At 39.9% G+C, this 12,207-nt stretch overlaps 1 protein-coding gene across 1 annotated transcript in view; it reads left to right on the top strand.

Moving 5' to 3' along the window:
* TLN2 (talin 2) overlaps positions 1-12,207 on the top strand; it is a gene marked incomplete in the record, with an annotated part of 559,462 nt that overhangs the window by 349,204 nt on the left and 198,051 nt on the right. Inside the window, 2 exon segments of the mRNA XM_014593350.2 lie at positions 1,431-1,494; positions 3,001-3,105. Of these exon segments, the coding sequence (XP_014448836.1) occupies positions 1,431-1,494; positions 3,001-3,105 (169 nt within the window).

Raw genomic sequence — 12,207 nt, 5'->3', positions numbered from 1 at the left:
TCCCTCTCTCTCTCTCTCTCTCTCTCTCTCTCTCTCTGGAGAGCACACGCACCCTCTGGCTAATTTTTAAAAAGAAACAAAACATAAAGTGAATCAGATATTGTAGGGTTTTTAGTCATCTCTTTCTGCTTTCTATTTATCTATTTTATGCTGAAAATCTTGGTTTCTTACAATGAACATAATTACTTATTTATTTTATCCTGTTTATATTTAAAATTCTCTTTATATATGTATATCTTAATTTTATATTGTGTTTATATAAAGAAGAGGGAGAAATATTGATGTCAGTCATTTTACTAACAAGTATACACATTCATTTGATCTATCTTTAAACTGTAGCCTGTGAGGGAGGTATAGATAGACAAGAGACTCATTTTCAAAGTTACTTGAGGTCGTTATTCTCCCTGCAATGTCGTTAACTTGATATACTGTTAAGTTCATTGGTTTTCATCTATTTTATTATTGTACAGTTTGTATTTATTATTATCATTTCTAAATTTGCTATAGGGTATGTGTGCTCACCAGAGAGAGAGAAAGAGAGAGAGAAGAGAGAGAAAATGAGAAAGTAAGCCACCAAGTCCGGGGCTCAAACCACAGTCTGAGCTGTGGGAGACCAGCGCCTTAACCACCATGCCACCTGCTGGCCCCCATTTTAGATTTTTAAGTGTTGCCTTTTTGTGATATTATGTGGTTTCATAGTGAAAACTATGATAGTGGGAATATTCAGAGAGGTTTAGGTTCTATCTTGGCCCTTTTTCCTTGTCTGTTACTGCTTCTCGTAGAGAACCACTTTTATTAGTACTTGATTTATCATTTTATTACTTTTAAAAATATGTAGGCAATATGAAGTAATGCTTTTTAAAAATGTGTGATTTTTTTTTTTTTAATTTGCCAGAAGGCGCATGCACTGGCTACTAAGAGAAGAGAGAAAGGGAAAGTGAGAAAACACCTCACCTGGGGCATGGGCATGGGCACACTGCACTTCCCTCTCCTCCATCTCTCCTTTCAGGATCTTGGCATGCACGCACATGCTCCCAGCACATTTCTAAAGCCACGGGGTCCCAGTTTGGACTGCTGACTTGGCCATGTGGGATCCAGTTGCCTTATATAAAAGTTATGTCTCTCCCTGGATTGTGAAGGATGCATAGTATATACTCTGTGCTCTTCCTCGTTTTACTTTGCAGTATGTCCTGGAAATTCTTTCCCCTTTAAATATATTAGCTTAACCTTTGAATCAGACTGGTTTTGCGCCCGTGTCCTTATTTAAGTGCCTTAAAGGATTCAGCAGTCTGTCATTAATTACACTGTAAAACACTGGGAGACTTTAGTGACTTAACTGGGAGTTTTATTAAAAGTCTTTTCTTCTTTGCTTTGCTTCTCATCATAGAATACGATTAATGCCTTACTTTTTTTTTCTCTCTCTTTCTTAGTCTAAAGGAATTCCTGCCCAAAGAATACATCAAACAGAGAGGAGCTGAAAAGAGAATATTTCAGGTATTGGCCATGTACCAAAATTTATTATTCCCCTCACTCAGTCTTCTCACTTATTAGCATGAGGGGGGCCCTCCACGTGATGGCTTCACACCCTGTGTGTGTCCTCTTCTATAATAAATGATTAGCAACTCAGGAGTAATGAAGCTGACAGTTCTACTTTGGGCAGATTTATTATCTTTATCCATACTTGCTTGCTAAAGGTTACTTAGCCCTTCTGAGAAAAATGTGCATATATTTAATAATTTCAAAGGCATTATCTTGGTAGCATTGAAACAAGGTGGTAGACTGTTAAAATGCACTGAGGAAGAAGCTACTAGTGCCTTCTTTGTCCTGATATTTGGTTTTTGAAGCTAAAATTTGGCAACTAGTGCCATCCTATAACCTGGAGTTAGTGGCCAGCAGATGACGTGGTAATTAAGGTGCTGGACTCACACCACAGTTTGAATCCCGGACCCAGCAGATTGAAACATGCTGGGCATGTGTGTGACTGCCCAAAATCCAAGAGGAGAATGGAGGAGGAGAACTGCAGCATGACCATCTCATGAGGGAGGGATTTCTTGCTTTCTGTCTCTCTGTCCCTCCAGCAAGTACCTGTTCCCTATAGTAAAAAGTCTCTCCAAATAAATAAATAAATGAATAAATAAATAAATAAATAAATAACCTGGAGTTATTTTGAAAGGCACTTGTCTTTTCTAGGCCACTAGTAAGAAAAGCCCTTCAATCAGCTTTGCCATGAAATAGGGACTCTGGTGAATCTAAGATATCAAAGATTTTATTCTTGAAATGTAATATAAATGAAAAGATAAATTTTATATGTGTAAAGTATATATATTTTTTTACCCAGTATTATTCCTAAGTACTATCAATTGTAGATGTTTATAAACCCTGCTCTTTGGCATAAGATCTTTTTTTTTTGCTTTTTGCCATCAGGCATGTGTACTCACTTAGAGCCAGAAAGATGGTGAGAGGGAAGGTGATAAATCTCCCACCCAGGCAGCATGCCCGCACTGCAGTCACTTCTCCTCTGTTCTCGGGATTTTGGTCACGCACGGACACGTGTCCAATTTGAGTTTCAAGCCCCCACATCTGGGACTCGAACCACAGTTGGCCAGATATGTTTTAGATGGATGTTAGGACGATACGTCTCCTGAGAACATTGTTCTGGCTTTCGTTTAACGTGTTGTTGTGAGCCTTTGGGGACACAAACCTTTGAAAAAGTGATTACATTTATAGACCCTTTGCTGCCATGCTGCACATACGTGTAAACGGCTGTGTGGCGTTTTCAAATGTGCAGGCTGTTTGGGCTCAGACTTCGGTTTGAAAACCCTGTGCTAGAGCTTTCCTTTGATCCTGGGTCAGCAGAAGCCTGTGTCTTGGAGGGGTCTTGGGCACAAGCATCACCTGCTGATTTTTCACAGCCACCGTGCACACCACAAGTCGTAGTGACCAGGTCCCCCTGCTGGAAGAACTCCAATAACTGGTCCCTGGCTGCTGTCACTTTTGCAGGAGCATAAGAGCTATGGAGAGATGAGCGAAATAGAAGCCAAGGTCAAGTACGTCAAACTCGCCCGGTCTCTGCGGACATATGGTGTGTCTTTTTTCCTGGTGAAGGTGAGTCGGGGGTTGGAGGGGATATTTCGCTCCACACCCCCCTTTTCTTTCTTCACGTCTTCCCTTAGGCTTGGTTTACCATGTTTAGTATTTGCTGATGTGACATCTGGCCAGGGATGAGCCAGGCTTAGCTGCAGCACAGACATGGAGGGCCTAAGCTGCCACCCTGGCGAGTGGGCCTGGCTGCCTGCACACCCCTGGGCAGCTGTGCCTTGGTTCAGCTCATGGTCACTGCATTGCAGTCGCTGAAGTCCTGGGCTCACCTTTACTTGTTAGGACTTTCCTCAAGAATGTTTCACCAACGAATGCCCAGAATCCTCTGAACGATAAAGGTTAGGGACCACCGCAGACCAGGTCGAGTTCATGTGATAAGTGAGGTATTTCATGTGTGCATTTTAAGACAGGTCTTGGGATCTTTGTGGCCTTAAGATCTCCTTTCATAGAAATTGTTTATCTTTCTACTAGAAGAAAAGAGGTAGTCTTTGGAATTTATCCTGTGAGCAAGCCGACATAGGCCCTGGTCGGGCATCTTCCTCAGTTGATAAACTCTCCCATTGGCTTCATTCTTCCTTTGCTCTTCCTGAGCTCAGATGCTCTCTTTTAGTCATCCAGCTGATCCACTTCACCAGTTTCCACTTGTTCACTGTAACTCCAGGCCTTCTGCCTCATGCTGTTGGTCCTAGAGAAAGCTCTACCATGTGGTGAGGTCTCTCGTGTTGCTTACAGCAGGCGGGAGAGTGACCATGTGTGTTGAAGCTGCTTCTAAGGACTAAAGTTCAAAGACCAGAGGTGGGGTGGATAGAGGAGCTTCTCCCGCCTCCCCACAGTTGAAGAAAACTGCAAAGAAGGAAGTTACATTGTCCTCTAAGATGGTTTTCTTGATTCCACTTTTTGTTGGAACAAAATATTTAACCATTTAGGGAGAAGGATTGGGTGTTATGCTTGAGAGAGTGTATTATACTTCATGTTGATTATTTATGTCAACAAACCAGTTCTTGGTTTTATACCGGAAAATACTGGGGCCCTGGCTATGAAGGAAACATATGTTAATCACCTTGGGGGTTTTTTTGTGTGTGTTTTATAATAGAGAGTGTGTGTGTGCGTATGTGTGTGTGTGCACACATGTGTGTGTATGTGTGTGTATGCATCTGAGAAAGGGAGAGAGAGAGAAGCACTCTCGACAGGGTCTGGTCATACCACGATTTCCTTTTCCCAGCCCTCTAGCTCCTTCAGATCTTGGGCACCCACATGTGTGCATGGCGGACTTTCATGGCTGACTCAACAATTCAAACCCATGGTTCATCACATGGCTTCCAGCACCATGATCTAGGATGCTATTGACAGGGCCACCAAGCTGTGACCACCTTGTTTTTAAGGGAAGAAATTAGAGATTGAATCTTTTACATTTAGTGAGAGTTTTAAACTAGCGATGAATTTTTTTTAACTTTTTTTTAAAGAATTATTTATTTATTTATTATTTTTCAAGAATTATTTATTTATTTATTATTTTTCATTTGAATTTTGCTGAAGACAGTGAGAGAGAGAGAGAGAGAGAGAGAGAGAGAGAGAGAAAGCCACCAGGTCCAGGACTCGAACCATGGTCAACCATGTGGGAATTCCAACACCTTAGCCACCACGCCACCTGCTGGCCCCCTTTTTTTTTTTTTTAACTTTTTTTTAGGAGATTTTTTTCTATAGGGCACATGCACTTGCTGGAGAGACAGAGACAGAAAGACAAAGAGATAGAAAGTGAGAAATCACCCCGGGGGGGAATGGCCATGCCACAATCCCTTCTCCTCCATTCTCCTCTCAGGATTTTGGGCACACATGCATACTACGCACCCAGCGTGAGTTTTAAGGGATTTGAACCCTGGTTGACCATGTGAGAGTCCAGTGACATAACCATTATGCAATCTGCTGGTCCCATAAACTCACACTGAATTTTTAAATGGCACTGATGCCAGCTAGATAATAATGTCTGTACTTACCAATATTAGCGATGACAGTAACATTTTGTAAACAGTTATATGTCAGGCACATTTCATTCAGATCTGTCAGCAACCTAATGGAAAACTGTGACTATTTTCTTTTTTTAAATAAATAAGAAAACAAAGGTCCTGAGAAATGTAATGAGTGAGCCAGAGAGGAGCCAGTCAATTCTTGAATTCGGGTCTCTTGGATTCTCAAACTGTGTTCCTAGGCCTGGCTTACACACCACCCCATCCATAACACAATCAACACATAGGGAGATCTGCTTATTTAAGAAAAAAATTTTTTTTCAGTAATTCTTTGTAATGATTATTGTGAAGGGCAATCAGTAGTAAGCGAATTCTAACACCTCACAAAGACACTGATGAAACAAATGTATTACGTCGACTGCTAATGACATCAAATTTCTGTTGGTTTTCTGTAGTCCTGCAAGTATGAAATTCGTCTCTTACATTAGTTCATCTTCGCGTTTTAGTGATGTGATAGAAAAAGGTCGTGCCTCTTGAACTTAAGTTAGAAAATTTGGGATAATAGCACACAGCAAACTATATGTAATTAGAAAGGAAGAGAAATTGAACCGCAAATTATAGAAACAAGAATTTATTCTACAAAGACAGTTTAGGGTCTAAGAAAAATCTTCCTGTGGTCAGTAGGACAATTAGAGGTACATAGAGGTCTTCTGGGTATGGCAAGGTCTTGTAGGCTGACTCAAGCCAAATCTTTTACAAAGTTATTTAAGGCAAAATAAAATGTATTTCCTTCCTCTCCCCTCCCCTCTTTGCTTTCCCTTTTCTTCCTCCGTTTCCTTCATTCTGCTCTTTTCTTATTCTTTTTTTTTAAAATTACACTTTTTAAGGCAACTAGGAGGCCAAGAAAACAGGGAACATTTACAACTTTAATACATATATTACATATTCAAGTTTTTGTTCACTTTATTTTCGTCACTTTTTACAATGTTAATAAACCATTGCTTAGTCTTTTTGTTCAATGATCTCATTTAGTTTGGCATTTCAGTTTAAAATAGTTTTTTGGTTTGTTTTTTTTTTTAAGAGAGATTTTTTGCTATAGGGTATGTGCGCCTGTCAGAGAGACAGAGAGATAGAAAGCGAGTAATCACCCCTTAGGAGGATGGCCATGCCTCAGTCTCTTCTCCTCCATTCTCCTCTCTGGATTTTGGGCATCCACGCACATGTGGCAAGCATGAGTTTTAAGTCACTGTATCTGAGATTCGAAATGTGGTAGACTACATGGTAGTCCAGCAATGTAACAATTACGCCATATGCTGATCCCAAAATAGTTTTTAATAAATATTTATTTGACCGTAAGTTGTCCTATTTAATTGCCAGACGGGGCATACTCTTACATGAGAGAAAAAGTGAGCACACATACCCCCTGATGGGGTAAGGTAACACTGCAGTCTTTTTACCTCCATCCCATCGTTATTTGGGGGCACGCACAGGACACATGCCCAGCCTATTTTTCAAGATCTGAACTGGGATCCAGCTCCTTTAACTGCTGTTTTAAAAGTGGCAGAGTTTAGAATTCAGAAATTATTCAATATCATGAATTTTAAAACTTTATAAATCTGATGAATAAGATGACATCAGATAGTTACTATATGTAAAGCCACTAAAGTGTTTGATAAAATTCAACATCTGCTTCTTATACATTTTTTTAAATGCTGGCGTATTGAAGTGTACTTCTTTAACATGATGGAGTATCTGTTGCATCATCAGAGAAGTCATGATACATTTTTGCCTAGAAAAATATATTATGACTTTCCCAGTGACCTAATTTTTCAGTCCTATCATCGGTAACAAAGAAATCTATAAAAATTGGGATTAGAACCAGTGTGCTCACCATCTCATTACCATTAATATTGTTTTGGAAGTTCTTAGAATTGCTATAAGGTACACATTTTAAAAATTGCTACAGGGTATGTGCATTCACCAGAAAGCAAGACGGAGAGAGAAAAAGCACCCCCAGTGGGATGTGGTCATGCCATGATGTTTCTCCGTCCATCTCACCAGAATTTTGTGCATGTAGACACACATGCATGGTGTGTTTTTCAGTTTGCTGGGGCAAATTCAAATTGTAATTGGCCATGTGGGATCAGACTCCCTGTGTGCAGCATTTAATGCTGTGCTGTGGAACCAGCCTAGAAAATGTACTGGATCGTACTCTACATAGGTGAATTGTTGATATGTGAAGTATATCTGAATTAAGCTATTTAAAAATAATAATACAGAACAGTCTCATGTACCTTTCATCAACTTTCCTCTAGGGGTGACTTTAGTAACAGTTTTACAACCAGGAAGTTGATGTTGGTATAATCCACAGACCTGAATCAGAGTTCACCAGTTTCAGTTGCTGAACTTAGAACTAGGAAGAGTTCTTAGACATGAAACCGAAAGCAACTTTTTCCTCTTAACGTTTATATTTTACTTTTAGGCACTAGATCCATTTTGAGTTCATTTTGTTTAAGGTGTAAGGTTTATATCAAGGCTCATTGTTTGAAGGCTATGGATGTCCAATGGCTCTAGCATTATTTGTGGAAAGGGCTCTCCTCCCTCTGTCCAGTTGCTTTTGCATCACTGTCAAAATTCCATTGAACGCATTGGTATGCATCTATTTCTGGACTCTGTTCTGTCCCATTAGTCAATGTGTCTGTTCCTCCACTAATCACATGATGTCTTGATCGCTTTAGCTGTTTAGTAAGTCTTAACATCATGTAGAATGATTTCCTTCACTTTCTTTTTCCCCAAAATTGTTTGATTGTTAGGTCTTTTTCTTTTCATTTACACTTTAGAAGAAGCTTGACTGAGTCAACAAAAACATTTTGCTTAAGTTTTCTAGAAATTGCATTGAATATATAGATCAGTTTGGCAAAGACTGATGTTCTTACTATTCTGAGTCTTTTAATCCATGAGCATGGTATAGATTTGTCGTGATTTCTTTCATCAACATTTTGTAATGTTCAACATACAAATCCTAGGACCAGCAGTTAGCATAATGGCTGTGTCGCTGGACTCCCACGTAGTCGACCGTGGTTCACGTCCCGGACCCAGTGGCTTAAAACTCACGCCGGGCGTGTGTGCGAGAGGGGAATGGAGGAGAAGGGATTGCAGCGTGGCCATCCCCCCTGGGGGGTGATTTCTCGCTTTCTGTCTCTCTGTCTCTCTCTGTCTGTCTGGCGAGCACACGCACCCTACAGCAAAAACCTCTTAAAAAAAAAAGGTTAAAAAAAAAAATCCTGTATATGGCATAATATGTATGGAATAATTTTCATTTTTAGATTAATTCAGTAGATTGGCCAAGTAAACTGATAAGACATGTTAACCACATTAAATAAGCTCTTAGTGTATGTATATAAAAATTAGCAGTATCATTTAGAGCATATGATATAAAAAGACCACATATAGAATAGCAACAATAAAAATATGCATAGGGATAATGATTTTTTTTTAATTTCACTATTATTTATTCGATGTATTTATTATTTTTCAATTTGACCAGAGAGACAGAGAGGGAGAGAGGAAGCATGAGAAAGCAAGCCACTAGGTCCAGGACTTGAACCGTGGTCGGCCATGTGGGAGTCCAGCACCCCAACCACCATACCACCTGGTGGCCCGAGATACTGATTTTTTAGAGGCATAAGTCACAGATTTCTAAGACCCTCAACTTAGCATAGCATTAAAATTGTGGAGGTTCATTGGTATAACTTAGGAAGTAAGTTAAAAGTGAATGATTCCAGCTTCTCATTCACTACTTATATAGGATGCTGTTAGAAACTCTTAAGTAAATCAATGGAATTATAATTTATTAAACATTTAAATATTGATTTTAAACTCAATCATACCAAACAGCCTTGAGATTAGTCATAGACATTCTGAGAGGACTAGTTTGATGTGTTTATAGCTGCTTCCATCATATTTCTTCTATGTGTATGAACATTTTATCCTAATCCTTAGTGTTACGCTTTATCATGTTAAAATAGGAAGCACTTGCATTTTGGCATTGGGAAGATTGGCCTAGAATTCAAGATGGCTATCTATGCCTACGTGAGAAATAGCAGAAACTTGTATCCCCTTATGGGACATACAAACCTCTCTAAACCACAGTTTATTCAAAAATTTTAATTGATTTTGGCATCCATGATGTAGCATAGGTGGAAAAACTTCTGTAAATGGTAAATGGTTATAATCCTGGCTGGTTGGAAGACCTGGGTGAAGGTCACAGTGTGACAAGAGGGTATCTCTCAATAGAAAGGGAAGGAAAGGAAAGGGAAGGAAGAAACATTTAAAAAGGTATCAGCATTTCACAATCATTAGTTAAGTCAATGTGGATTGCCAGGTGTTTTTAGAGAAAGAACTGACTAATAAATAGGGTTTTTATCACCCATTTTTGTTCTTGAGCAGCCACTCCTGTCTGCAGTGCCCCTAAATGAAGTACACTAATGTCAGACTAGAACACACCAGCCACACCTTTGGTGCCAGGCCAGTGTAGAACTCCGATGCGCTCAGGTGAAGCACAGGGGGCCTGTAGGCTTAGCCTGGTCACATCACTTCCAATTCTGAATCTCAGATATGAGGCTCAGGTGATGCAAAACCAGTCCATCAGGCTGGCAGCTGGTGGGGTGGGTAAGTTATTGGACTCCCATGTAACCCACCACAGTTTTGAGTCCTGAACCCGGCAGCTTGCTTTCTCACTTTCCCGCTCACGCTTGCTCTTTCTTTGTCTCTGGTGAGCACACATGCCCTATAGCAAATTAAATAAGAATAAGAAATAAAATTAGATAATTCTAAAACAAATAAAACCTAGCCAATCTCCACACCTCTGAGAAAAACGAGCAGGTAAGTAGTCTTTGTCACAGCTGACCTGGGCTGAGCCACAGGAATACTGGTCAGGGTGGGTTTGTGAGAACAGGTCTTGCCTGTCCTTGGTAGAATGCCTATATTCTCCTGTGTCTAAGTAAGAAAAGCAGTAGACATCTTCAAAACAAAACCCACCTAATCAGGACCACTTCAAGAGAGAAGCTTCCAGGTAGCTGGCAAAAAACATCCCAGTTACGATTTGTGTCTGTGTAAGTATGTAGGATAGATGGGTCTTCCCTGTTGTCTGCTTTTGTCTACTGGCAAAAGTAGTCGAAGGTTGGGAAGGGGTGCTGCGGGGTGGGCTGAAATTGGAGACATAAACAAGAGTGTACCTGGTTACTGTGTGGCCCTGTCCTAACATCTCTGCCACTGAGGATCTAAAGCCAGTCTCTGCATCAGGGAAGACCCTACCTTGCTGTCACAGATCTGAGCCATTTTCTATTCTTCCTCTGGTTGCTCTGCGTTTTGTGGTTGCTGTTGAAATACTTCTCTCTCTGGGTAGTAGTCTCTGGTCAGGATTTTTCTTTATAGTTCTCTACCTCCTCTTTTCCACAGTTGTGACCTGCAGATGGAAAGTCCTCTGTAGGTTGTTTGTTCACTGTGGCTTGCTCTTCCAGGCTGGAATGATCTGGACTAGAGTTAAAGCAACCTGTCAGGATTTTGTATTCTTATACCCCAGAGCCCTCACTGGGGAGAGATGCAGATGAGAAAGGATGAAGGAAACAGCTGCAAAACAGGTTTTCTCACTGATTCCCTTCCTAGATCCCAGCAACTGGGCTTGTGCCATTCCCCTGTGACTAAATTAGCTACCTCAAGCCTCTCAACCTAAATCTCTGTGTGGCTCTTCAAGCCGAATTAGATTGACTGGCATTGTGTGCCTCACATTGATCTCACCCCTGGTGGAACTGGCCTCTTTTTAAAGAACCTGACTTCTTTAAGGTTTGAGGTTTGTACAGTGTCCTATTTCGCCCATCAGATACCCATACAGATTCCTAATACCATTATGTCCTCCCTTGTGAGGAAGCTGAGGTGTGCCGTGACTGTCATCTGAAGATTTATGAAGCACCCTTGGGTACGTGGTGGTGGCCTTCTCTCTGCTGCCATCTGAAGACAGTGCACTGTGGTTGAAAATCTGCTTTTGAAGTCAGAGGTGTTTTTGAGCTACTCAAAGTTGCATTGAAATTATGTCTTTACCACTGTCTGCTATTTACTGGCCATGAGCAAAATTAAAAAAAAAAATTAATAGTCTTTTCATGAGCAAAATGAAAAATGATGATGCCAACTTTTTGGAGAAACCCTGAAGATCACATACTAGATTAAGTTTCTAGTATGCTCCAGCCTTTTTAAGTGCTGCGTGTTCACATATACGTATGTGCAATGTGAGATTGTGTATGTGTATTCCTCTGAGGATAGTGGTTTCGGTATCGCTAGATTCCAGCAAATATTACTCAAAAAGTTTTTTCTCCTGAAAATGTAAAAATGCATGTGCATTAAGTGAAATTTTGGAAATAAGGAAAAGCACAAAAAAGAATACAGATCATGTGGAATGATCACTGTCATTACCATTTTTTCATGTAATAGACTTATGCCTATTTTTAAATTTTTATTTCACATAGGATATGCTATATATACTGTTTTATTATTTTAATTCTGTAAAATAGTGTGAATAATTCATTTCCATAAAACTAGTCATTTTCCTACAATGTGATTTCTAATGGTTGCGGAGTAGTCTATTATCTGGATATACCATAATTTATGTATTATTGAAAAATGTGTTTTTGCTCATGAAGAGCTAAATGTGTTTTTGCTCATGAAGAGAATATTAATTTTTTTTAAATTTTGCTCATGGCCAATAAATAGTAGACAGTGGTAAAGACATAATTTCAATACAACTTTGAGTAGTTCAATAATAATAAATTCAATAATACATAAAGTATGGTATATCCAGATGTACCATAGTCCTGTATTATTGAAAATTTTAATGTTTTCTATTTTTTTCACTATTATATTCACTATCATATATATCATTCATACCTTTACAACTTTGACTTAAAAAAATAAGTTCCTGGGAACCAGCAGTTAGTGTAATGGCTATGTCGCTGGACTCCCACGTAGTCGACCGCAGTTCGTGTCCTGGACCCGGTGGCTTAAAACTCATGCCGGGCGCGTGTGCGTGCGTGCCCAAGATCCCGAGAGGAGAATGGAGGAGAAGGGATTGCGGCGTGACCATCCCCCCTGG

The sequence above is a fragment of the Tupaia chinensis genome, unplaced genomic scaffold, assembly GCF_000334495.1.
Source record: "Tupaia chinensis unplaced genomic scaffold, TupChi_1.0 Scaffold000063_1, whole genome shotgun sequence".
In the NCBI taxonomy this organism is placed as follows: domain Eukaryota; kingdom Metazoa; phylum Chordata; class Mammalia; order Scandentia; family Tupaiidae; genus Tupaia; species Tupaia belangeri.
The sequence above is the reverse complement of the archived record's forward strand: the minus strand, read 5'-3'. Positions and strand labels throughout refer to the sequence as shown.